At 35.7% G+C, this 27,582-nt stretch overlaps 2 protein-coding genes across 17 annotated transcripts in view; both read left to right on the top strand.

Moving 5' to 3' along the window:
- LOC8258034 (fanconi-associated nuclease 1 homolog) overlaps positions 1 to 16,670 on the top strand; it is a 38,039-nt gene extending 21,369 nt beyond the window's left edge. For 4 of the 13 annotated variants that reach the window (XM_048369885.1, XM_048369877.1, XM_048369879.1 and 1 more), the window contains exons 15-17: positions 6,563 to 6,709; positions 15,639 to 16,058; positions 16,165 to 16,670. In XM_048369885.1, the coding sequence (XP_048225842.1) occupies positions 6,563 to 6,709; positions 15,639 to 16,058; positions 16,165 to 16,236 (639 nt within the window). In that variant the 3' untranslated portion in view covers positions 16,237 to 16,670. Of the gene's footprint in view, positions 1 to 473; positions 6,242 to 6,297; positions 6,468 to 6,562; positions 6,710 to 6,876; positions 7,056 to 13,896; positions 13,941 to 14,345; positions 15,098 to 15,638 lie in introns of those variants that run through there. The other 9 variants (XR_007214350.1, XM_048369882.1, XM_048369894.1 and 6 more) reach the window with 9 other exon arrangements.
- Positions 16,671 to 19,257: 2,587 nt separating this feature from the next.
- Positions 19,258 to 25,644, top strand: LOC8258042 (uncharacterized WD repeat-containing protein C2A9.03-like). 4 transcript variants are annotated; one of them, XM_048375389.1, is made up of 10 exons: positions 19,258 to 19,431; positions 19,612 to 19,817; positions 19,961 to 20,128; positions 20,221 to 20,307; positions 20,415 to 20,549; positions 20,808 to 20,918; positions 22,621 to 22,712; positions 22,794 to 22,899; positions 23,592 to 23,678; positions 25,024 to 25,644. In XM_048375389.1, exons 2-10 carry the CDS (start codon positions 19,656 to 19,658, stop codon positions 25,435 to 25,437), a joined length of 1,362 nt encoding a protein of 453 aa, XP_048231346.1. In that variant the 5' UTR covers positions 19,258 to 19,431; positions 19,612 to 19,655; the 3' UTR covers positions 25,438 to 25,644. The 4 variants fall into 4 exon arrangements, with proteins under 4 accessions (XP_048231346.1, XP_002518228.3, XP_048231349.1 ...); XM_002518182.4 differs by having other exon boundaries at positions 19,606 to 19,817; XM_048375392.1 differs by having other exon boundaries at positions 19,589 to 19,817.
- The last annotated feature ends 1,938 nt before the right edge of the window (positions 25,645 to 27,582 follow it).

The following is a 27,582-nucleotide window of genomic DNA, read 5'->3' as shown; positions in this document are numbered from 1 at the left end:
TTGGCACTCTTTCAGTAGTGATTGTAAGCTAGGTACCAATGACTGGGGTCAGGGGGCCAATTATATAAAACAGGGCAACTTAAACATATGCTTTGAAGGTGGAGCCTATTGCTATACTTTCGGAATTGGCCTGACCCTTGATGGTCCTACGAAGCTTGTCTCACGCCCCAACGTAGCTAGGGTTTGTGTAGAAGTTGGTCTTCTCAAGGAAAACCTCCAATCAAAACACGGAAGAAATTTAATTAAATAAGAATACAAGAATATATTTTGGAGGAAGGAATCTCAAATTTTCAGCATACAATTACAAACAAGAACATAAAACTCGAGCCTCCAATCAAGTTGGATAATCCTAAAAGTTCCATTAGCATATGCCAATAGAAGCTAAAAACACAAGTTTGTCAAAATTACCAAAGTGCATATTAAGGTAAACTTCTGAGGTGTTTTACTAATTAACCCTATCATATATTTGTCAGGCTCCAAGCTCATTAATGCCAAGAAACCTCAAGATTAGCAGTGGAAGTCTACTTAGTACTTCAAGAAAAAAGATCGAGAAATAAAGGAGAGGAAGGAAGAAGAGCATAGAGAATAGAAAGAAGGAAATAAGAGACTTGTATTGATAAATATTCAGTATGAATACAAATGAAGCCTTTTCCTCTCTTTTAAAGGATCAATCATTAGCTAGAATCATTCTAGAATGCTGTGATCAAATGACAGCTCATAATTAACAAAAGGACAAAGAAATAACAAACTTGTAACTAAAAGACAACAGAAAGAAATACAAGGAAAATAACAACTAAAACTTCCAGTTGTAGTAGCAATCATTACTGACATATTTTCAAAATATCTAACATAATGTCCATTGCTCCTCCCCCAACGATTCTCTAGCTTATTATTGCCTCATCATTAGCTGATAGTGCTGCTGACAAGGCTACTAACTTGTCATTCTCCAGTTGACAGTGCTGATGCATGACAATTCTCTCCTCTGCAAGAACTTTCTTGTCCTCAAGAAAGAATTCTGGAACTTGTGCCTTCAGAAAACTAAGATCTTCCAAGTTGCTTCTTCAGTAGTTAAATTAAACAATTGGACTAAAACTTGTTGCACCTTTTCTTTCTTTCTCATAATCTCTCTGTGTTGTAAGATAGCCATTGGTTGGATTTTGAACTCCCCATTTTTATGGATAGTAGGCAATTCAATGGTAGTGGAGACATTAGGACCAATATGCCTCTTAAGGAGTGACACATGAAAAATAGGATGAATTTGAGAAGTGACAGGCAATTCTAGATGATAGGCCACTGTACCAACCTTAGCTATTATCTTATAGGGTCCAAAATACCTGGCTGAGAGCTTGATGTGTTTCCTGACTACAATTGAGGTATATCTATAGGGTTGTAGCTTCAGGTATACTAAATCACCTACCTCAAAACTTCTTTCACTTCTATGCAAATTAGCAAACTGTTTCTGTCTATTCTGGGCTCTTGCTAAGTTTTCCTTGAGTTATTGAACCATTTGTCTTCTTTGCTCCAAGAATTCCTCCACTGTTCCTACAGTAGTTCCCATAGCAGGTAAAGAAGTTATCAAGGGAGGATTGATACCATACAAGGCCTTGAATGGAGTCAGTTTCAAGCTTGAATGATAATTTGTATTATACCAAAACTTAGCTAAAGCCACCCATTTGCACCAACTGCCTAGTTTTCGAAAGCACATGATCCTCAAATAACTTTCAAAGCATTGATTCACTCTCTCAGTCTGCCCATTTGACTGAGGGTGGTATGCTAAACTCAAATTCAATTTAACCCCAACTAATCTAAATAGCTCTTGCCAAAAGTTGCTTGTAAAAACCTTATCTCTGCCAGAAATAGTACTGCTAGGAAAGCCATGCAATTTGTAAATGTGATTCAAGAACAGTTGTGCCACCTTAAGAGCAGTATAAGGGTGTTTTAATGGAACAAAGTGAGCATACTTTGTCATCTTATCAACCACAACCAGAATTGTATCTTTACCTTCTGATTTAGGAAGTTGTTTAATGAAATCCATTGAAATGGACTCCCAAGCTTGATTGGGCACTGGCAGGGGTTGCAACAGCCCTGGATATGCCACATTCTCCACTTTACATCTCTGGCACCCTTCACATTTCCGAACCCAGTTATAAACATTTTTCATGCCCTTCCAGAAAAAATGTGCCTTGAGCTTGCTATAAGAAGCTTTTATACCAGAGTGTCCTCTAAAGGAAGAATCATGAATTGCTTCCAGAATCTTATTCTAATCCCTAAGCCTGACCAATGTAAATTCTATTCTTATACCTCAAAACTCCTTGTGAACAAGGGAATGAGGCTTGGTAGCAGTATTGGTCAAGGCTTGAATAATTCCTTGGACTTCTTCATCATTGTCATAATTGTCATAATTGTCTTCAACTTCTTTTAACCATTTTGGCACAATCACAACATTAATACCAAACCCTTAAGCTTTTTCCTCAAAATTCCATCCTTTTCTTGAAAGTGCATCTGCTACCTTATTTTCAATTCCCTTACATACAAGATGCTATAATCCATTCTAAGTAATTTAGACATACCCTTGGCCTGAATGTGAGTGTGGATCTTCTGCTGAAGCAAGTACTTTATACTCTGATGATCTGTTTTGATAATGAAGTGCTATTCTCCAAGTAGTGTCTCCATTTGGAGACTGCAAAAAGAATGGCCATCAACTCCTCATATACTGAAGAATCCCGATGTCTTAGACTCAATGCCTTGCTAATGAAGGCTATTGGTCTGTGGTCTTGCATCAACATAGCACCAATCCCCTTGCTGCTGACATCTGTTTCAAGGACAAAAGACTTTGAAAAATTGGGCAGTGCCAATATAGGAAGCTTACTCATAGCTTCCTTGAGAGTATTGAATGCCCCTTCTGCAGCTGTGCTCCATTTGAAAGAATCTTCTAGTAACTTAGTAAGTGGCCTTGCAATAACTCCATATCCCTTTATAATCTTTCTGTAATAGATAGTGAGCCCCAAAAATCCTCTTAATGCCTTCAGGTCCACTGGTATAGGCCAATTGATCATAGCTTCTACCTTGGATTGATCAGTGCTTACTCCTTCCACACTCATTATATGTCCCCAAGTACTCAATTTGCTTTTGAGCAAAGGAGCATTTGGAGGGCTTTATTAGGAGTTGATTCTACTACAGGATCTGAAATGCTAATTCCAAGTGCTGGACATGTGTCTCCAAATCAGGGCTATAGATGAGTAAGTCATCAAAGAACACCAGTATGAATTTCCTAAGGTAAGGCTCAAAAATGGAATTCATCGGGGATTGAAAAGTTACAAGGGCATTTGTAAGGCCAAAGGTCATTACCAGGAACTCATAATGCCCTAAATGAGTTCTGAAGGCAGTCTTATGTGAGTCAGCAGGCTTCATTCTAATCTGATGGTAACCTACCCTCAAGTCCATTTTTGAAAAGAATTCGGCTCCTCAGCTCATCAAGCAAGTCATCTGTGATGGGAATGGGAAACTTGTTCTTGATGGTAATGTAGTTGAGCTGTCTGTAATCAACACAGAACCTCCATGTGCCATCTTTTTTCTTAACTAAAAGAACTAGTGATGCAAATGGACTGCAACTGGGTTGGATTATAGAATTTTTCAACATTTCCTTTATTTGTTTCTCAATTTCAACCTTTTGGTAATAAGGATATATGTATGATCTAATGCTAAATGGTTATGATCCTTCTTTTAAGGGTATACTGTGATCTTGGGATCTAGCAGGAGGTAGTGAATGGGGCTCTTGGAAAAGTTGGTTGTAGCTTTCTACTAATTGGATGATAGATGGGGATAGTGTTTCTGGTGGTAGATTGTTTTTAATGGGATTGGTTGCATTTATAATGGTAGTGGTTAAATTGGCTTTACAAGAGATTGGTAACAGTTGCACAACAACCTAAGGTTTGGTCTTTCTCAAGAGATGCTGCAATTTCTTAGAGGACATGGATTGTAGAGTTGCTGTTTCTTTCATCCCCACCAATTGCACTTGTTTCCCTCCTTTGTCAAATGTCAGTTTCATATGAATGAAATCAAAGACCATGGGGCTATAAGTTTTCATCTAATTCACACCTAAAACCATGTCATGTCCCCTAAGTTTCAATACTCTAAAATCATAAGTGAATTCAGTATCTTGCATAGACTAATTAAGCCCTTCACACTTGGTCCTGTCGACAATGTCCTGTCCATTGGCCACAGTTACCCAAAGTGTTTTTGCCTTTACTATTGATGCACCTACTTTTGTCACCATTCTAGCATCTACAAAGCTATAGGTGCTACCACTATCAATCAAAATGACCACTGACTTACCTTTCACTGTTCCCTTAATCTTTAGTGAATTAGCAGCTTCCCTTTCTTCAATGGCATGCATAGAAATTTCTATGCCATCTTCTTCTGCATCAAACTCCTCCATTGTAGTAACTTCATCATTTTCCTCTAAAGCAGTTAAAGCATTCAATTGCTTTGATTTGCATTGGTGCCCCACAAAATACTTATCCCCACATCTGAAGCATTGGCCAGGGACTCTTTTGGTGTTTGTATTGACTGTTTTAGTGTAGTGTGCTATGGTGTTTGAGTAGGAATAGTTAGTATTGGAGTGGTGCTAGTATTGGTTGAGTTACTGGTATTGGTTAGCAAGCTTTTGGTTTCCGTCCTGGGGTTGTATCTATTTTTGGTTCTGATAAGGTTAGTGTTTTGGGTAAGGTTCTTGAGTGTCTGGTTCTACTTCTTAAACAATGCATGAATAGATTGCTCCTGAAGTCTAGCTTTCTCACAACATTGGACTCCACATACTATCAAATTTTGGCTATGAGCAGTATTCTCTCAGCTTATAGATTTGCTAAAGGTCGAGGAGCAAGCTGATATTTTATGAGCTTACTTGGAGAATGCTTCTAAAAGGATTAGGTTGACAAGAGGCAACCAAGAGAATTAAAGGAGGGCGATACATGCTAGTCAAGCTATACAAACATCAAAAGACCCAAGATTTTTATCAAATATGGATATAGATATGCTCTTCCCATCAAAAGACCCAAGATTTCTCTAATTTGATAATAAAATTAATTTTGGACGAGCTTGATATTTGATAATAAGTTCAAGAATTAAATTATAATATTAAATTACCAGTTTAGTCTTTCGACTAACACAAAAGGAGGTAGTAGTTAGTTTTATTAAAACTCAAAGGGGTTTTAATATAATAAAAGATGCAGGGATCGACTCATATATTAGACCAAACCACAAGGGGTAAATAGTATTTAAAACCTTCAATTAAAAGATGTTGGATCCAAGCTTAGAAGGTTGAGCTATCTCCAATGGTTTAGCTACATGCAGTGTTCCATATAAGTTTTTTTAAATGGTAATTAATTTTTCCCCCTGGATTTTTATACTATTTACCTCTTAACATTTAAAACTTCATCATTTTATTTTGTAATTTAGTCCTTTCGTCAAAATTTTCATTAAACAATTGTTAATTAAGTTTAATTTTATACTATTTGTCCCTTGAGTTTTTGTGTAATAAACTGATTGCCCTTTATAGTTTATTTATTACACTAGAAACCCCTTGTCTTTTAATAAAACTAACTATTACCTTTTTCATCCAAAGTCCAGACAGTTAAAAGATTAAATTGATTAGAAATTTTCCACTTAATAATTAAATCTTTTACTTGCTCTATTCTTTTAGAATAATTTAATCCTGGTAAAACTTAAACATTTTAAAATGACTTGTATTTATCAAAATACTGAAGATTCATATAATTTAAGTTTAAATTACCAAAATAAAATAAGTATTTTTCTTATTGTTAATTTTGTTACACTAAAATTGTAACTTTGATAAGAAGTTTAAGGATCAAAATATATTTTTTCATCAATTTATTCTTTTAATTGCATTCATTTTCAAAATGCAAGAGGGTTTTAGTATAATAAACAAAATATAGGAGGGAATTTATTTTATACCAAAAATTAAGGGGTAAACGGTATTAAATCAAATCTAGCTAATGATTGTTTAACGTAAATTTTGAGGGAATGGCATTTTAATATAAAATTGCAAATTAGAAAGATGAAAAAATAACATTTTTAAATGTTAAAGGGGTAACTAGTATAATATGGCTTTTCTAAGATTGCTAGGCCTTTAACTCAATTGTTAGTAAGAGATGTGCCTTTTGTATTTGATGATGATTGTTTAGCAGCTTTTGAGTTATTAAAAGAAAAACTAATCACGGTTCCCATCATGGTTTCTCCTGATTGGGAGCTGCCCTTTGAGCTTATGTGCGATGCTAGTGATTTTGCAGTTGGAGCTGTTTTAGGCCAGCGCAGGGAGAAGAAGTTCCAACCTATTTACTACGCTAGCAAGATGCTTACGGATGCCCAAGAACACTATACCACAATAGAGGAGCTCCTGGCTGTCGTGTTCGCCTTTGATAAATTTCGTTCTTACCTTGTGCTGTCAAAGACAATCGTTTACACGGATCATTCTGCTTTAAGGTATTTATATTCAAAGCATGATTCTAAGCCTAGATTGATTCGTTGGGTTCTTTTATTGCAGGAATTTGACTTGGAAATTAAGGACAAACGAGGAGCTGAAAATCTTGCAGCAGACCATCTTTCTCGATTGGAGAACCCGCACTTGGAGGAGCTTAATGAGCAAGCGATCAATGACTTCTTTCCGGATGAGCACTTATGCTCAATGCAGGTAACTAATGCTATTCCTTGGTTTTCTGATTATGCTAATTATTTGGCTGCAAGGGTACTCCCAAAGGGTATGACGAGCCAGCGAAAGAAGAAATTCTTTGCTGACTTGAAGTACTACATTTGGGACGACCCCTTTTTATTTAGGATTTATGCAGATCAAATTATCAGGAGGTGTATATGGGGAGGTCATTCAAACTCTCAAGCATTGTCATGAGGGACCGGTTGGTGGACACCAAGCCGCAAACCATACAGCCATGAAGGTTTTGGATGCTGGTTTTTTTATTGTTTGACTATCTTTCAGGATGCACGAGCATATGTCTAAGTTTGTGATGCATACCAACGGTCAGGTAACATTTCTGCCCGAGATGAAATGCCCCAACATAGTATGCAAGTGTTGGAAATTTTTGATGTTTGGGGCATTGACTTTATGGGTCGTTTTCCTTCTTTATATAGATACAAGTATATATTAGTTGCTGTTGAATATTTTTCTAAATGGCCTGAGGTACAAGCATTACCTACTAATGATGCTAGGGTAGTTGTGAGGTTCCTTAAGAAACTATTCTCTAGGTTTGGAACACCTCGAGCGTTAATTAGTGATAGGGCAACCCATTTCTGTAATTCTCAACTTGAGAAAGTGCTTAAAAGATATGGAGTGTTTCAACGATTCTCCACGGCTTATTACCCATAAACGAGTGGGCAAGTACTAATAGGGGGCTTAAGCGCATTTTAGAGAAGACTGTAGGAGCCAGTAGAAAAGATTGGGCTACAAAGCTAGATGATGCTTTATGGGCATTTAGAACTGCCTATAGGATTTCTACAGGGTTCACTCCCTTTAGGCTTGTGTATAGGAAATGTTGCCATTTACCTGTTGAGTTAGAACATAAAGCGTTATGGGCACTTAAATCTTGTAACTTTGATTTAGATAGCGCAAGTAGACAGAGGCAGTGACAATTAAGAAATAGGAAAGGGGCGTAGGATAGACTGGCCAGCACTAGAGACCGTAGGACTTGTAGCTGCAGTCCGCCGATACCTCGAGACGCCCCCGTTTCAACGTTTCTTTGAGATAGTTGAGCGAATGTATAGGGAGTTGACTGTGGAGTTTGCTAGCACTTTCTTTCTGCAGAGCCAGTTGCGGGACTTTCAGCAGCCGGATGCTATTAGTTTCAGACTAGCAGAGCGGACTTCCACGATGAGTGTAGAACAGTTTGGGGTACACTTGGGTTTGTGGACTGAGGAGTATTTAGCTGGGGAGGTATATAGTGGCTGTATACATACGTCTGGTGTGTCATATCTGCAGATGTGGGCTGAGATTTCTGATGACGCTGAGGGGTACAGTGCCAGCCAGTCCATGGCGTCTAACTTGCCTGAGGGACTGCGGTACTTGCATGCATTGCTGACTAGGACCATTACTGGCAGAGGAGACAGCGGTGGTGTAGTGACCCAGCTGGACCTGTTTATACTTTACAGCATGCACCAGAGCCAGTCAGTCGACATGAGATACTTGTTGGCCAGACAGATCAGTGCCTTTTGCAACAACTCAAAGAAGGTATTTTTCTATTTTGGGACTTACATTATTCGGCTGGCTAGGAGCTTAAGGGTTTTGGAGGAGGCAGTACCACATTTGACAGAGCTGGGGGTAATGGAGACTTTGGGACTTCCCCAGTTGGTTAGTATGGGGATGGTGACTCATAGGCAGGGTCCGCTAGGACCAGAGTATAGACTGAGGAGTGCTCTCTTGGCAGCATGCAGAGAGGAGCGACCTGCCCTAACCTACCTCCCTGCTCAATTAGGGCCTGAAGCATAGCCCTCTGCCTCTCAAACTGAGCCATCATCTAGCTCTGAAACTCAGCCTGACGCTGTAAAAGATCCTGCTGAAAAGCTCTATTCGAATGAAGTACTGCTGCTGCTCCTCTACACTCTAAGCTGCAGCTCTCTAAACTCAATGGGGGAGACTCCTAAAACAGCTGAAGAAGACCCAGAAGGAGCTGAAATAGACTGTCTTGAGGAAGACTCTGGAATATCAAAAGGAGGTGGAACATCCTGTGTACTAGGTCGCTCCTCTCTGCGTGCTGTCAAGAGAGCACTCCTCAGTCTATGCTTTGGTCCTAGCGGACCCTGCCTACGAGTCACCATCCCCATACTAACCAACTAGGGAAGTCCCAAAGTCTTCATTACCCCTAGCTCTGTTAAATGTGGTACTGCCTCCTCTAAAACCCTTAAGCTCCTAGCCAGCCGAGTAATGTAAGTCCCAAAACAGAAAAATACCTTCTTTGAGTTATTGCAGAAGGCATTGATCTATCTGGCCAACAAGTATCCCATGTCGATTCACTGGCTCTGGTGCATGCTGTAAAGTATAAACAAGTCCAACTGGGTCACTACACCACCATTGCCTCTCCTCGCGTTGATGGTCCTAGTCGAATGCATGCAAGTACTGCATCCTCGAGCAAGTTAGGCGCCTTGGATGGCCATCGTAAATCTTAGCCCACATTTGCAGATATGACACACCAGGCGTGTGTATACAGCCACTATATACCTCCCCAGCTACATCCTCCTTAGTACAAAAACCCAAGTGTACCCAAAACTGCTGTACACTCATCGTGAAAGTCCGATCTACTAGTCTGAAACTAATAGCATACGGTTGCTGAAAGTCCCGCAACTGGCTCTGCAGAAATAAAGTGCTAGCAAACTCCACAGTCAACTCCCTATACGTCGGCTCAACTATCTCAAAGAAACGTTGAAACGGGCGTCTCAATGCGAAGTCCGACGGTCTCTATCCTACGCCTCTTTCCCAAATCTTTGTGCCTCATCGACTGGTATCTCTGCTCGAAGCCCGTGGAAAAGTAGAAATCTATAGCGCTACGGTGGTCTAATTGGGCTTGAACTAGTCGGTGCAGTGCCTGAGGATCGATAGAAAGAGGAACCATCGATCCGCCTCTTGTAAACTCCTGATCCTCGTCTAGTGGACATGGTACTTGAAAAAGAAATTTTTAGTGCTAAGGATCAACGAAATTCTGGCAGCATAACGGCAAAAAATGGACAAACTGAACGATTTAACTCGATAAAATTAAACCGTTCAATGCCCTGCAAAGAAAATTCAATCCACAACACTGCCAACCATGGTGCTAACCAATTAAATTCTCAATTCATCCATATCAAATCAAAATTCGTCACAATCCATCACAAGGCAAACCAACAAACTAAATAGAACAGACACACTCATAATTGACAAAATATGTTAGAGCCAATTGTTTAGCGACAAGCAATAATAATAGAGAGGAAAATAAGGAAAGCGTACCTTAGCAAAAGGAATTCAGTGCACTGCGGGCCGTGTTGAATGAACTTAAACGTGCTAACTTACGAGTTTGATGAAAACGCCCGTGTTAAGGCAACACGGTCTGGCATAAATGCCCGTGTTACCTTCTGTGCACTTGTCGATCTTTAATTTAATTTTCTGTAAATTGAACACGATCCGTGTTGAAACAACACGGGGGCGTGTTGCCAACACAGTCCAGCATAACTGGCCGTGTTACCTTCTGTGAACGTATCCCCTTAAAATTTGTTTTTCTGCAAATAGAACACGATTCGTGTTGATTAATAAGGTCAGCATAACTGGCCATGTTACCAACTCGGCCTTGGATACGCCCGTGTTGAGCTCCAAAAACTGCAAAACTTGAGATTTTCAGCACTTTCTCACCTGCACAACCAATAAGTCCTCAACATGCATAAAACTTAACAAAAACAAACTATAAAACCTAATCAAACTAAGTTCACACATAATTCAAACCAAAATCAATACAAAAAATGGAAAAACTAAAGAATTAAAAGAAACAAGCTTCTTTAAAGTCATAAGCTGGACTTCAATCCTTTTCGAATCAGAAATGGAGCGCCAAATTCACACGCTCCTCCACATCCAGTGACCCTCCAAGATAATGCTTCAACCTCTGCCCATTAACCTTGAAATTTCCCTTTTACGGATGATGCAATTCAACCGCACCATAAGGGAAGACTTGCTTCACTGTAAATGGCCCCGACCAGCGACTCTTCAGCTTTCCTGAAAATAAACGGAAACGAGAGTTAAATAACAACACACTATCTCTTACGTTAAACTCTTTCAAACCTTTCAATCGCTTGTCATGCCACTGTTTGGTCTTCGCCTTATAGATTGTCGAATTTTCATAAGCTTGTTGACATCACTCCTCTAGTTCATTTAGTGGCCACTGCCTCTGTCTACCTACGCTATCTAAATCAAAGTTACAAGATTTAAGTGCCCATAACGCTTTATGTTCTAGCTCAACAGGTAAATGGCAACCTTTCCCATACACAAGCCTAAAGGGAGTGAACCCTGTAGAAGTCCTATAGGCAGTTCTAAATGCCCATAAAGCATCATCTAGCTTTGTAGCCCAATCTTTTCTACTGGCTCCTACAGTCTTCTCTAAAATGCGCTTAAGCCCCCTATTAGTAACCTCTACTTGTCCACTCGTTTGTAGGTGATAAGCCGTGAAAAATCGTTGAGATACTCATATCTTTTAAGCACTTTCTCAAGTTGAGAATTACAGAAATGGGTTCTCCTATCACTAATTAACGCTCGAGGTGTTCCAAACCTAGAGAATAGTTTCTTAAGGAACCTCACAACTACCCTAGCATCATTAGTAGGTAAGGCTTGTGCCTCGGGCCATTTAGAAAAATATTCAACAGCAACCAATATATACTTGCATCCATATGAAGAAGGAAAAGGACCCATAAAATCAATGCCCCAAACATCAAAAATTTCCAACACTTGTATACTATCTCGGGCAGAAATGTTACCTGACCATTGGCATGCATCACAAACTTGGACATATGCTCGTGCATCCTGGAAGATAGTCGGCCAATAAAAACCAGCATTCAAAACCTTTCTGGCCGTATAGTTTGCGGCTTGGTGTCCACCAACCGGTCCCTCATGACAATGCTTGAGAATTTGAATGACCTCCTCCCCATATACACACCTGATAATTTGATCTGCACAAATCCTAAACAAAAATGGGTCGTCCTAAATGTAGTATTTCAAGTCAGCAAAGAATTTCTTCTTTTGCTGGCTCATCATACCCTTTGGGAGTACCCTTGCAGCCAAATAATTAGCATAATTAGAAAACCAAGGAATAGCATTAGTTACCTGCATTGAGCATAAGTGCTCATCCGGAAAGAAGTCATCGATCGCTTGCTCATTAAGCTCCTCCAAGTGCGGGTTCTCCAATCGAGAAAGATGGTCTGTTGCAAGATTTTCAGCTCCTCATTTGTCCTTAATTTCCAAGTCAAATTCCTGCAATAAAAGAACCCAACGAATCAATGTAGGCTTAAAATCATGCTTTGAATATAAATACTTTAAAGCAGAATGATCCGTGTAAACGATTGTCTTTGACAGCACAAGGTAAGAATGGAATTTATCAAAGGCGAACACGACAGCCAGGAGCTCCTTCTCTATGGTGGTATAGTGTTCTTGGGCATCCGTAAGCATCTTGCTAGCGTAGTAAATAGGTTGGAACTTCTTCTCCCTGCGCTGGCCTAAAACAGCTCCAACTGCAAAATCACTAGCATCGCACATAAGCTCAAAGGGCAGCTCCCAATCAGGAGAAACCATGATGGTAGCCGTGGTTAGTTTTTCCTTTAATAACTCAAAAGCTGATAAACAATCATTCAATTCAAAAGTTAAGTACAAAAATCCCTAGATAAAGAACCCCCAATGGGTTAACAAGTTTAGCTAATCATGTTCATTATCAAAACCCACAAGAATTCAATTACAACAATGAGTAAAGGTAGAGAAACCCGAATACACCATTGGATGAGAGTAAACAGCTCCAATTCCTCTTGCCCAATCTTGAATCGATTCTCGTTCCTCTTGCTCGATTTGAAACCAATCAACGAACCTCGCCCAATCTTCGAAGAGAATCCAATTGAAACCTTGGTCCAATTCTCCTTTTTCCTTAGCTCCAGCTCAGAAAACCCTTAGAGAGAGAAAGAATATGGCCCGTGTTGGGAACACGGCTTGCTCTTCAGAATGTGTTGGGAACACGGCCGTGTTCAGCTTCCTCATGCGCGAACTTGACTTGTTTCGGCAACTTTGACGTCCAATTCTGCTCAAATTTTTCCCTTTATCACACTTTGACTTCTTTTTCACACAAACAGACGCATAAGGTGAGTGTTGGAACCAATTCACATCCAAATGTACATAAAATCAGCCTTAAAAACTCCATTTAGATGTGTGTATTCTACGCACATCAATGACATTTTAATATAAAATTGCAAATTAGAAAGATGAAAAAATATTATTTTTAAATGTTAAAAGGGTAACTAGTATAATATGGCAAAATACATGAGACAAATAGTAATTACCCCTTATTTTGTGTTAAAGAACCTCCAAGAATAGAACCTACAAACTCTAATCCTTATGAACTCGTGAATGAACTCGTGAATCACTAACTTGAAAACCCAAAGAACAACTTGAAATCAAACCGTAGGATCGTCTAATCAGATTGTAAGATGATCAAGAATTAGAATTTAAGGAAAACTAAGTCCCTTAAACCCCAATCCTAAGTACGCCACAAAGATATATCAACTCATTGATAAGTAAGTTTTGCATTCATACAAGAACACAAGGTACAAACAATTTTGACTTGAAAGAAAGTAAAAACTTTAATTAATCATAATCTGAAAAAGGCATACGAATTTGACATGTTTTAAAGATATATCCAAAGTCCTAAGAAGAATAGAGCTTTTACTTAACTAATCTGATCTAATATGAGTTTCCTTACAAGCTTAGGGAACTCTAACATCTAACCAAATAGGATACTAAGAGCTAAGCAAAGCCTTCACAAACTTGCATTTGAAGAACATTAAACAAAGCCCATTTAGCTTTCATAAACTTGGATTTTAAGAACATTAAACAAAGCCCCTTCTTTATGAATTTCATTTGGGCCGAATTCTATTGGACTTCCATTGTTAGCCACTCTTGCATATAGCCATTTAAGGACTCCTGAAGCTTCTTGGCCTTTGATCTTGTAATTGGATCTTGTGGCAAACTTAATGGATCCTTCCTTGATCCTTTCTTGTTGCCCTCATCATCAAGCCCATCCAAATCAACATCTTTAAGCTTTGGCCGATCGATATTATTTTGATTGCTCACTATAGACTTGGCACTCTTCAATATCTCAGGTGTGGGTATTTCTCGGTATAGAGGTTGCTCGAAAAAAGAAGCGGTATGTCCATTTCCTAAAGAAAGTATGTACTAGGTCTCTTAAAAGAAACTGAGTTGGCAGGAATGGGCTTTGATTCTTTCCTATTTTGTATGGTTCGTATTTTATATATTTCATGTATAGTTTCCCTTAATTTAGGAATATATATACAGCTGTATATTTCTGTATATTTCCTATTTAGTTACTTGTATCTTGTATATATATCATTGAAATATATGAGAAAATTATTCCATATATTTACAACCAACTGGAATGCTTGGTTCTAAATTATGGATATTCCCATGATTCCAAATAAGACTTTCGGAAAAAAATCAAAAAGTGTTCCGATTGATAAAGGTAGATATCAACGTCTAATGCAAAAACTCAGTTATCTTTCTCATACTAGACCAGATATTGACTTTGCTGTAGGTTTCGTCAGCCAGTTTATGCATTCTCCTCATGAAGTGCTCATGTAAGCTGTTTTCAAATTTTGAGGCATCTTAGAAAAACTTTTGGATGGGGTTTGTTCTTTAAGAAAAATGAGGCTTTTACAGATGCGGACTAGGCTGGTTTCATGAAAGATTGCAGGTCAACAACAAGTCTTGTAAGTTTGTATGGGAAAATTATTAATGTGGAGGAGTAAGAAACAAATAATTGTTGCAAGAAGCAGTGCTAAAGCTGAGTTTAGAGCTTTGGCTCATGGGATTTGTGAGTTATTATGGTTGAAGTTACTGTTAGGTGAGCTGAAGTTGCTGGAAATAAGCTTATGAAAGTCTACTGTGACAATGAGGCTGCAATTTCTATTTCACACAATCCTGTTCATTGTCATAGGACAAAGCACATGGAATTGGACAGACATTTCATTAATGAGAAAATAGGAGCAGCAGCTTGCATTAAGCATGTGCCATCATCACTACAGGCTACGGATCTGTTAATAAAAGGACTGTTCAAATCAGCGTTCGAGAAGCTAGTTGACAAGCTGGGGCTATTCAATGTTCTTAACACAGCTCGAGGGGAGTGTAGTGAATATTAAATTTCTTAAAGATGTTAGGATTGTGCTTAAATAGGATGTTTGTATTGTGTCACACCCATTATGCTTCAAGCTAAAGGGATAAAAGAATCCTTTCGACTATCTGTCATTTGGTTACATCATTTGCTAGTAAAACTTCAGATGAAATGGATCAAGATTTAAATGGGGATAAGTTGGGACGCTTGAATGTTGAATTTGTGATTTATCTTAAAGGTGGATGAGGATATATTAGGTTTCTAAATATGGTTGTATAGGGCGAAGGCACAACCAATAGCTTGAGCAAAGTACTTGACAAATCTTATAATTTTGACCATAATGGTTAAAACAGGAAAGACAACCCAGTATTGACCGTTAGGGCTGCTAATACAACAAAATAATTTAGTAAGTGATATAAAATGAGGCTTTAACTTGTCTGCTAACATACGAAACATAAAGAATGAACAACATGGTTTTCTTTCAGCCCTGTCTAGGAAGCAAAAAAATGTCTCCTGTTAGCAATTTGAAGACATTCAAGAAAACACACAGCTATTCAATGAAAAGAAACTCTAGTGAAGAAAAGATTTTTGGTTAATCTCATTATATATGTTTGTTTACTCCTGCCAATATTCAACAAATATTTATAAATGTCAGTTCCTTCTCTTTTTTCTTGTTAAATAGGATATAAGAAAATCAAAAACCATCTCATTTTGCAGACTGGTCCATTGGACTTGGAGACTGATGGCTTCTATCTAGCAAGAAAGAGCCTTATAGAATCTCACTTGCAGAAAATTCATGATGGTATGGCTGAGGAGATTGTCATTAAATCATGGGAACTGCATTCGGGAACATCTTGTAGGGGAGTTAATTGGGTCCGACATTCTCTATCTGAAGTTCGGGCTGCTGTTACCTGCATCAGGAGCCCTTGTTTGGCCTCACTCTGCAGGCATCTTTCTCAAGATTATCGTAGTTGGTCCAGTGGAATGCCAGATTTATTCCTGTGGCGCTTCCAGGGAGAATACAGAGGTGAAGCCAAGCTCGTTGAAGTTAAAGGCCCTAAAGATAGTCTCTCTGAGCAGCAGCAAGCATGGCTGTTGCTGTTAATGGATTGTGGATTCAGTACAGAAGTTTGTAAAGTAAGACCTATGTCATCGGATATATGATTTATACATTTGTGCTGTATGGAAAAGAAAGAGCAATTCATAATTGGAAGTGAAGTGACGCAGATGGTTTTTCTTTCAGCCCGACTTCTTCGGATTCCTGTCTGAAGCCAAGAATGGGGGGAGTCATCATTTGAGGAAGCTAAGTATTTAAGAAGGTACCTCAAGCCAACCTCAGAAGAGGGTAAAGTGCAATTCTTTATTATGTCAAGGGTTCAATTATAAGTGCTTCTGCACTCAGATTTGATTGGTAGTTCTTCAAATTGCTCCTACTGTTGTGGAAATGAGAGTGCAGCATGCTCCTATAGAGTCTCCACATCCTTTTCTTGAGACTGGTTGGACTCTACAATTATGTCATGGCATCTGTCATTCTTTACTTCCTAAATGATGCCATATTTAGAGGGTGGAGATCAAAATCAATAAGGATTTGGCAAAACTTATTACCAAATATTATTCTGATTGTATTTTATTCATATTTTTGCTGTGCCAGCATTAGTTTTGGTCAGATATTATTTTTGACATAAAATTGTAAACATTTTTGCAGTAGCTGCAAGCGAAAATACAGTATTAAAGTGAAATTTACTCCAAGGTTAGAATCTTTGTATGATTAACAAATGCACTGAGATTGTCCTTCATTGGAAATAAGTATTTAATGTCTTAGGTTAATCTCACTAATGGTCATTTAAGTTATAAAAGATAATTACAAAAATAGTATTTGAACATTAAAAGTTATAATTTGGTATATGAATTTATTAAATATTTATGATTGAGTGTATATAATAGGTCAATAATAAGTTATTTATATCAGTTTATTACAAAATGGTATGTCAACTTGTTAAAATTTAATAATCAAGTGTTTAAATTTTTAAAAGTTACAATTTAATGTATAAAATTAAAAATTATTAACTTGTAGATAAATGAAACTCATATTTTTATAGTGAAAGATAATATTTACATAAAAAATGATAAATTTTTCATGTAAATAATAAAAAATTACAAAAATAGATAAAGATTGTAAAAATAGATAAAAATATATGAATAAATATTATACATGTCATAAAGAGATATAGTATTAATTAACATTATAGTTAATTTAGTAATAATTGATTTTATTTTAGAGGTTTATAGTAATGGGTTAAAGAAACAAAGTGTCATTCAAAGTTGAATAGAGAAATAGAGAAATTTTCTTAATAAAATTAATGAAAATATAAGGAGAACAATGTAATAAAATTGTAACTTTTAAAAGTTTAAACACTTAATTATTAAATCTTAATAAGTTTATACATCATCTTTGTAATTATTCTTATTCCAATTATAAACTATATATTATATTATATTATTATTATATTATGATCATTAAACTTCAATTTGTTAATTAATATAAAAATTTAGATAAATATAAAATGATAGTTGTAATGTAACTCATTCTTTTATAACTAATTTGATAGAACTTTCACACTCACCTATGAGATTAAATTTAAAATTAAATTATTATGATTTTTGAGGATTTCAAATATTTTAATCTGAGGTGTGAACAAAGTTTGACTCAGAATTAAGTGGTCAAAGCACTAAAAGCAATAGAAATCATTAACGAAGTTCTTTTAGATTTTACAAATAATAATTTTAAAAACAAAAACGACTCATGTGTATGTTAAAGGCAAATCTAGAAAGGGTATAGGGGCAGAGTTCTAACAAGCTGCCTTTTGTAGTTGGGTATTTTGCTTAATGCATAGTTTCCCCTATAAATTTTATCAATTTAACATTGAAATTCTTTCATTTTCTTTTTAACTTATTATACCTTTTAACTTCTATTTTTCTACTATTTTTTCCCTTATGTACATATTTTTATTCAATTTCTTATAGTATAAGTGTATAAGAATATAAAATTACACATATAGAAGTAAAAAAAGATTTAAAATCAAATTGAGAGATGAAAGAGGTAAAAAAATAAATATTGAAGAATAGAATAGATTAGTATACTAGTTGAAAAATATCAAAGTTAGATCTGTAAAATTTAAATATGAAACCACGCATTCAGCTTTAGGTATTTTAACACTTGGGGATAGAGAGTGTTTCTTTTTTTTCTTTTTCTTTTTTCCAAAAAAATTGGGATGTGTATTTTGTTTTAGCATTTTTAAATACACAATATATTTATTTTCATTTTCTATATTATAAATATTAATATAAATAAATTGTTTGATGAAATAATACTAAGTAATTTAACATTTAAGTAAAAGTGATCACAATAAAATTGCTATAATATTTTTTTAATTTTTAATTTAATTTAAAAGATGATATTTTTAAATAAAATTTTAAATACTTTTATAATTCCATAACACATAGTTGGATACTATTGTACACGAAATTGGATCGAATTGTGTGATTTTTTGAAAATAATTGTGTGATTTTTTTGAGAATAATTGTGTGATTTTGTTTGAGAGTAATTCTATGATCTTAAATATTTATAGAATACTACGTTATTTTGTAAAATTATATTTTAACAATTATTAATGTTAATCAATTTTGTACTAAACTAAATAAAACATCTCTATCTCTCAAATCTTGAGAGTATGGTATGTTAATGTTTTTTAATAATATATAATTTTTAATTTATTATTGAATTTTTATATATTTTATTTATTTATCAAGCTTTTGTATTTTTAAATTTTAAATTTTTATTATAAATTTAATATACTTAATGAAGATAAATAAAAATATAAAATTTAATAAAGTAAATAAAAACCTCATAACATATTATAAAAATATATAACTTTAAAAAATAAAACAAAATAAAAATTTAACAATCCAAAAATTCAAGGTGTTAATGATGAATTTTGCCTACACAAAATATCGAGTAGTAGATAAACATAAAATCAAGTCACGTCACGCCACGTAAGGAGTGGGCCCCGTTTCCACGTCCGGAAGCGGAATTCTCCGTATTCATGCCCTCGTCTCGTTATCTTTGTTTGGTTCTATCTATTTAATCCAAATAATAAAAAAGAAAACTTGCATTTTTTATCTCTTTTATTTTATCATCAATCAATCATCTTTCTCTATTTCGTTTTTTTTTTTTTTAATTTTCTTTTAATTTTCTTTTAATTTCTATCTAATTTAATTTAATTTTTCTTTATAAATAAATAAATAAATAAATAAAACCATCCACACAGAGACACATAAAAAGAAGATGATATGTGGGTTGCGCTGCGCTGCGTGCTGTTGCAATCACTAAACCAAATGGTTTTCGCCGACAGTTTCCCATAAACCCCAACTCTCTCACTCATTACGTCTCTCACTCTTTCCTTTTTCTTTTCTTTTTCTCTCTCTTTCGCCCCTTATTTATTGGTTACAGGTAACTCTTCTTTAATTCTTTTATTTTTTTCTTCTCTAATTTCATGCGCTTGATATTGGTAAAGTCTATGTTTCACATTCATCAATTCCTTTGCAAATTAATCTAATTGGGTGTTTGTGTTTTATGTGGATGATTTTGTATGGGTATTGCGTTGAAGTTTGTGATTGCTTGCAGAGATAGAGAGAGAGAGAGAGAGAGAGAGAGAGAGAGAGAGGAATCAAAGCATGTCTCACCAGTATTTGGGAGAATTCAATTACTTGGGTGAAGAAGGAGAAGGAGAAGGAGAAGGAGAAATAATGATGGGTGATGAAATAGATGAGATGGAACAAGATAATTACTATGGTGGAGAAGGCACTGTAGAAATGGGGGCAGATGAATATGAGATGGTATCTTCTAATTTTTCTTGTCTTGTTTTCTGTTTTTTTTTTTTAATATCTTTTTTTGCCAGTTGTTGTTATAGTATTTCATTTGATGAGTTTAATTTTGCTAATTTATAAAATGTCTACGAATGATTTGTATTGGAGGGCAGCTTACAAAGGTGACTGATACGTCTTCTGCCCAAGCTAGGAAGGGCAAAGACATACAGGGTATTCCATGGGAAAGATTGAACATTTCCAGGGACAAGTATAGGTTGACTAGGCTTGAACAGTACAAGAATTACGAAAACATTCCTTTATCTGGTCAAGCCGTTGATAAGGTTTTTCATTGCTTATTGTTTGTGGTTTCTTTCCGTTAGTTCAGGAACTTGGTTTCTGTTTATGCTGATTTTTGTACTACTACTTCTTGTAGGAGTGTAAACAAATGGAAAAAGGAGGCAACTACTATGAGTTCTTCCTTAATACTAGATTGGTTAAGCCCACAATTCTTCATTTTCAGGTCCGTGTAACTCGTTATTTCTTGTGCTTACATACTTGCTTTGCCTTTGACGTAAGGCTGCTTGTGTTTGATAATCTCTTTTTCTCTTGTGTGTAATGGCATTACAGCTCAGAAACTTGGTTTGGGCAACTTCGAAACACGATGTCTATCTCATGTCTAATTATTCAGTCATGCATTGGTCGTCATTATCTTGTAATTTGTCCGAGGTCATTAACTTTGCAGGACATATAGCACCTACTGAGGTATTATGGTTTCTTCTTTTTAATTTTCGACTTTATAAGTAATCCTAGTGAAGTATTTATTTTTTCTTTTTACATATAAATAAGTTTAGAATATAAGACATTCTGGTCAAGTATGTTCTTACTTATTTATTGCTGATTCTCTTTCTCTCTCCTGTACTCACACACACAGACACACATGTATACTGTATGGCTGAGGTCAAACCCTCTTGCTTTGTTACTTATTTTGTTTGCTAACACTCTTTATTGCTGTTAATAAAGAAACATGCAGGAAGTCTGCTAGAAGGTTTCACACAAACTCAAATTAGCACATTAGCGGTCAGGGATAATTTTCTTGTTGCAGGGGGTTTCCAAGGAGAGCTTACATGCAAAGTGAGTGTTAATAACCCTGTCTTGCACAGTTTTTTCTAATTACTTTGGATACGTTGTAATTTCTTTTGCATGCATATAATTTTGAACAACAATGTAAAACTCTATTAGCATGTGTGATGATAAGTACTTGGTACTCTTATGCTGTTTTGGGTCATATGCTTCTCATGGGCTGGATGAATTGAGTTATTTAGCTTATTTTGGCCTTCTATCTCTCTCTTTGTGTCTGTCTCTATCTATCTATCTATTTATCTATATCTGGTTCTCTCTTAGACACATCCACACTTGTGCAGTTGTGCACGAATGAGTATGACAAGAGGCCTTTTTACTTTTCTTGTTTGTAACCACAAAGATGCAAAAAGCATAAATCTTATAATCAGACCTATTCTGTTGGTATGCTGCTAGAGTTGAACAATTTGAAGGTTTTATTTTTATCAAAACTGAAGTATTCAATTATAGAACCGAATTAATCGTATAATTAGACCAACTATGTTCGGATATGAGGATAATTTATTTAGGTACCTACCTTGTCTACTTTAGGGACATTATAAGCTTTAGCCTTGACCAATAACTGTTTATAATTTATCTGGTAAGGTAATTTAACAAGCTAAGGGGAAAATGAGGAAGAAAGAGAAAAAGAACGGAACAACAAAGCCTGGAGTAGCTTCTGTACTGATGCTGAATGAGCAAATTGAAGCTTTTTCTTTAATTTTCTTGTTTAATTATATCTATTATTTTTCCCCTTATTTTAATTTATTGCAAGTCATTATTATACGATCCCTTTAAAAAGTAATTTTTTTTTTCACCTATTGAGCACATTATTCAAAAAAGTGGCTGTCATTTTTCTTTTGTATTTTCTTGATACAAATTCTGTGCTTACAATCTTAGTATATATTAGTAATAGATAAACAAATATCTTGAACCCTTGCTGGATCCATCTGGCTTGGGAGGTTGGGTCTAACAAACTTGAGCATAACACCATGACCTAGCTGCACCTGCCAACTGTTTTAGTTTATGGCCCTTAGTGCACTCAGTGACTTACAAATTCCTCTGATAAATTTAATTCCTAACATACCCCTTGCTCATATATTTCTATTTCATGAACACTGCAGAGTAACATATTACCATCCTCTTCACAACTGCCATAACTCTCCCACTTTCTTACGCTCAGTAAACTCATTAGGTTGCTGAAATTGCACTTGTACTGATCCTGGAACAACTTTATTTGCCCCAGCCAAATTTTGACTATCTTAAGAATACAGAGTCCAGGGCATAATTTGATGATAAAATCCTGTCTGTATTGGTGGATTGAAGGCCCATGTTGGGGAAACTGATCTGTAGCCCCAATTTCATGTCTTTATACATGAAGTCTTAGGTCCTCTTCTGAGGAAAAGTGGTCTTCCTTGGCTCTAAATTATATATGATTAAATGTTTTTGCCTTTGACTTCAGTGGAGCATTACGTTAGTGTAACTTTATTTGGTATATTGACGAGCAGTAGCATGTAATTTACTCGTCTCTCATTCAGAACAGAAAATTACCGTAAAACTTACTATGAATATTGTTGCTAATAGCATTGTCAATTTCAATATCAAACCAGAGTATCTAGAAAGAATAATTGCTGTAGGGGTTCGTTGTTGGTGCCTGCTTTCTGTTTGTATTGTGGAGTTAATTTTCTTAAAAGTCCCATTTTATCTGTTGTTTCAGCGGTTGGATAAACAAGGCATTAGCTTTTGTGCTCGCACTACATATGATGATAATGCCATCACAAATGCTCTTGAAATATACGACAGCTTGAGGTAGTATTATCATATTGAGTTTTTTAAAGTATAATTTATCATTTCTAGTGAATATATTCAGATAAGGAAACTATTTTACAGGGGTGGAGTCCATTTCATGGCATCCAATAATGATTGTGGTGTAAGAGAATATGACATGGAGAGGTTTCAGCTCCTGAATCACTTCCGCTTCTCTTGGCCAGTGAATGTGAGTTCTCCTTAGTACCTAAGGCAACTAACTTGATGTTTTATTATGCATTTTTCTAATTAAAGAAGCATCTAAGTTTTCATAGTCAAGGAACAATCTGAAAGTAGGGTTTGCTGACTGGGAGATTTGAGCTTTCAACTTGCCATCAATATACTTGACAAGGTTGAAGGCAACCATGCAAAAAAAGTGCTTGAAAAATGTGGTGGCGGTGGTGATGGGGACCAATAACATATTAACATGCATCAAAAGTCCATCCATAACCATTTCATTAATTATAATTTTTACATGGAATAAACTGTGTTTTTGAGAATTACAGTTCAAATTCATCTGCATTTGGTTCAGTTGCTTGGAAGAAGTTAGTAGATAAGATATATTAAACAGATTTTATACATCCACTAGATGTGAAAAAGGGAAAAATGAAATTTAAATAATGATAACACCTCTGAAGTCGATTTATATTTTAACTCTTAATATGTAATTTAATAAAAATCGATAGAATGAGATTCAAAAGAAAAGTTTTAATTACAAATTGGGATCATAAGACACAGAAAATAAAGTGAGAAAATAATTTGTAGTGGAAACTTGGGATAAACTAATAATGCGTCTTTATAACTGTCGGTGCATCTTTTGCTGCTAAGACTTTGGTGCGACTTCCAGCTTCATCACTAAACTATTCTTTTTTTCTGATGCAGCATACGTCATTGAGTCCTGACCGTAGATTAATAGGAGTTGTTGGTGATCACCTGGATGGGTTGCTGGTTGATGCTCAGAATGGAAAGGTATGTGCTTCTTGATGTAAATACTTTTCTTGTAGAATCTTGATAGTTTGCAGCAGTCGGGATGTTTTTAATTCTGAATGTTGAAACTGGGAAGTTCCTTTTTTGTGTGCTAAAAGAATATGGAAACGCAATAATATTATGAGGCAAAAATAAGAACTGAAAAAGAACGCCCGAAGTTGTTCAGGAGAAAGAAAAGAAAAGGGAGGCTGTTGAAAATTATAAAGAGGAAAAACTATGGAATCCTACTAGATATTTAATAAACATGCAAGAGTCATCACCAACTTAATAATGAACTGATAGGCTGAAAGATTGATTTGCTAGAGAAATTGCATTTCCTAAAGGTCATCCGAGTGATATACACATCTCAATTATTCCATTTGAGGCTGTATTTAAGTGCTTATGGCCATAGGAATATGGTTTGATTCTGAATTTGAAAGGAAATAATGAGAAAGGACCCACTCAAACCATCTAGCTGCTCAGTGTATCTATAAGCCATAGCATCCCAGAAGTATAATCCTGAGATAAGGGTCAATCTTGGATCTCATAACCAGAAGAAGACATAACTCTAATAACCCTGATGATCTAAATAAATCGAATTAATAACTCCTGTAACGTTAACCTTAGTCCAAAAATTCTGAAACTTCAATACCTCTGCCTCTAGAAAATTGTCTATGTCATCAGATAGAAAAGGATAATATCAAGTGCTATCAGTACTTCTACATCAGAATTCTTTTCTTTTATAATCTAAAATGTGTCTGTCATTGTACAAAATAATACCATATGACATAACCTCTCTGGGGCACTCAATTCCACCACTCTTTAACTGACCAGGCTGAAAGAAATTGATAACATAGTCTCGAGTTCTCCAAATAGAAAGGAGAGATCTCATTATACCCACTGAAAATGGAACTGGACTGCAAGTCTACAGTGCCCTCTTAAACTGGGGTTTGGGGGTGGGGAAGGGGAAAGTAAGCTTGATGCAATTTTTCTTGATAACATAGTCTTGAATTCTCCAAATAGAAAGGAGAGATCTCATTATACCCACTGAAAATGGAACTGAACTGCAAGTGCAGTGCCCTCTTAAACTGGGGTTTGGGGGTGGGGAAAGGGAAAGTAAGCTTGATGCAATTTTTCTACAAGATGAGGAAAATGAATATTTTGGATCATCAGTACGAGGCTTTATCTTTTTGGGATGCCCTTATATGGACACAAAATGATGTTTGTTAATGTTGAAATTCTGGTTTTACATGGCTTGTGTCTGTATATAAAACTGTTTCTTACATACCAAAATTCGGTCTTGAAGTCAGAATGACATCTTTATGGATCTTATTTAATGGTTTTGCAGACTGTAGCCACAGTCAAAGGTCATCTAGATTTCTCCTTTGCAACTGCGTGGCACCCTGATGGACATGTGTTTGCCACGGGTAATCAAGATAAAACTTGCAGGGTATGGGATATAAGAAACTTGTCGTCATCCATTGCAATCCTGAAGGGGAACTTGGGTGCTGTGAGATCCATTCGCTTTTCATCAGATGGCCAGTTCATGGTGGTGGCCGAACCTGCAGATTTCGTTCATGTGTATAGTACCAAAGCAGACTACAAGAGGCGGCAAGAGATTGATTTCTTTGGTGAGATATCTGGAGTAGCTCTAAGTCCAGATGACGAGTCTTTATACATAGGAATCTGGGATCGGACTTATGCAAGCTTGCTACAATATAACAAAAGGCATACATATGGATATCTTGATTCATATTTATGATTGTCTATCAAAGGATTTTATTCGTAAGCATGCTCTTGATAATTTTATTCCTCTTTCTGAATGCTCTTTGTGAACTAATTAGCTCGAGTTGAAATCTAGACCATATAGAATAAGGTAAGGAACTCTAGTCTGATCATGTACAGAAATATACTGTTCTTAAATACTCGAGGTGGAAGGAAGCTGTCTCGGTAAGTCCCTATTTTTCCATAGGTCTCCCCACTGTGGATGCATGTCTGCGTGTTCATGCAGGTCATTTTCATAGGCCTAAATGCTTGCATTTTATTACTGGAGAAGTTAAATATGTAGTTATGCTGAGATGTACGAAAATTGTCACAAAGTAGAAAATTCTCACCAGCTCTCATATTTAGGCTTCTAAACTTTTCGACTTTGATTCATTAATTAATTGGGTCGTAACGATTTATGGTGTTTTAAAGATCCTTTTAAGTAGTTTTTTAGTGGACTATTCATGCAAATGCGTCAAGTTGGCACTAGAATCTACTGAAGGAATTGCTAACTCGATCATTTCATTAACAATCTCTATTTTAGAAGGGTGGTTGGATTGAGCTTCTCTAAAGTTGTAGCAAACAATGACGAGTACTGGCACTAATCCAATCGAGCATAAGTCTAAATTTGTGCTATCAGTCAGTTTGGTGGGTGGTTCTCTTCCTTTCTGTTGAGGTTTTTCTTATCATCGATCATGGATACGGATAGAGTTACTAAAGATTTGTGCCAAACTAAGTTTGAAGGAAGCCGGTTAGTTATAGTCCGCGGTGTGGAGCCTAATTGAATAATTTGGTTTTAGTCTGCGAAAGGCTTCCTGATTATTATTGTTGTGAGAATTTTAATTAAGAAAAAAAAATCAGAAATACTCCTTTCATTTTTTTTATCAATTTCACGGTAATTGTTTTTTTAGTTTTTTCCATTTGTACTTAGTTAAAATATCAAATATACCGTTTCTTTTTTTAGTTACAGTTTTGGTTGATTTTGATTTAATAATTAAACAATAATCACACATTAAATTTTAAAAAAAGGCTAGAGTTACAATACTTTTAAAAGAATAAGTTTATACTCTTCGATTTTAAGATATTTAAAAAAAAAAATTTCCAATTAATTAATGTTTTTCCGTGAGTATGATGGGTCAAATTTTAATTTACCCCCGAGAGTTTCAGTTTGGTTCTTGTATGAGGGGCAGCTTAGAATGGCAGCTTGAGAGGCCATTCTCTAACGGAGAAATCTATTAGAAGTAGCGGTCAAGGGTTTCTTAGTTAAGCTCATGAGGATAGAAACTCTAGGTTTTTCCCTTAGCAACTTCACAACGGCAAAAAGAATTAAATAAAACAATATTATTTCTAGACTAAGGGATGAGCGAGGAATTTGCATTTGGATATTTTGTATATTTGAATTGTGTGATGAGGATATGGAGCATATTTTATCTAAAAATTCTAATTATTTCTTTCACTTTTTTCAAAAGATTTATATTTATATTTTTATTTCTAAAATACAATTCGGTCACTTGAAATGGACTTTATGGTGTCTTATATTTAATTCATTTGTCCTGGCTTCACCATTGATCATAAAAATCTTCTAACATTCATAAAATCTCAGAAACTTGATTAATCACTATATAGTTCTATCGTCAACACCTTCCCAATTCAGAACTAAGTCATTTTCAAATCTAAATCTAAATATTTCATTTTTTGCTTCTTGAAAATTCATTGATCCTAGTAAACCCATGAATAAAAATATCATTTTTTAACCTCTTTAGGTTGATTTTTAAAATAGCCAGTATTAAAATTCTCTGAGTAATCATTTTCAACAAAATATAACTTTTTATTGCTTTGTTTCCTTTATCTCCAAAATCCCAGTACCACACAACTAATACCATTTTTTACACTAATTCTCAATCTAGGAGATAATAATTTAGTCTCTTGTTATCCGAGGAATCTGAAGTTTCTATAAAATAGTAAAACTATATTTGCCGTACAACTTCCTTCAAATAGATTATCGGGGCCGATACTAGATTTTTTATGTTTATGTTCTCAAAGTGAAGCAAAAAATTGAGTGGTGTTGTTCTCAACAAATACTAAACTAAACCAAGAGAGGTAGAGCAGTGGTTGTTGTTTGAGAGAGAGAGAGAGAGAGAGA

The sequence above is a fragment of the Ricinus communis genome, chromosome 1 (genome assembly GCF_019578655.1).
Source record: "Ricinus communis isolate WT05 ecotype wild-type chromosome 1, ASM1957865v1, whole genome shotgun sequence".
Lineage (NCBI taxonomy): Eukaryota > Viridiplantae > Streptophyta > Magnoliopsida > Malpighiales > Euphorbiaceae > Ricinus > Ricinus communis.
This window is presented reverse-complemented; position numbering and strand designations above follow the sequence as displayed.

Excerpts from the sequence above, each read along its gene's own strand:
- LOC8258042 (XM_048375389.1), top strand. The coding sequence starts at position 19,656 with ATGTCTCACCAGTATTTGGGAGAATTCAATTACTTGGGTGAAGAAGGA. Across the intron at positions 19,818-19,960 it reads GGGCAGATGAATATGAGATG|CTTACAAAGGTGACTGATAC; the intron begins GTATCTTCTAAT and ends ATTGGAGGGCAG. Across the intron at positions 20,129-20,220 it reads CTGGTCAAGCCGTTGATAAG|GAGTGTAAACAAATGGAAAA; the intron begins GTTTTTCATTGC and ends TACTTCTTGTAG.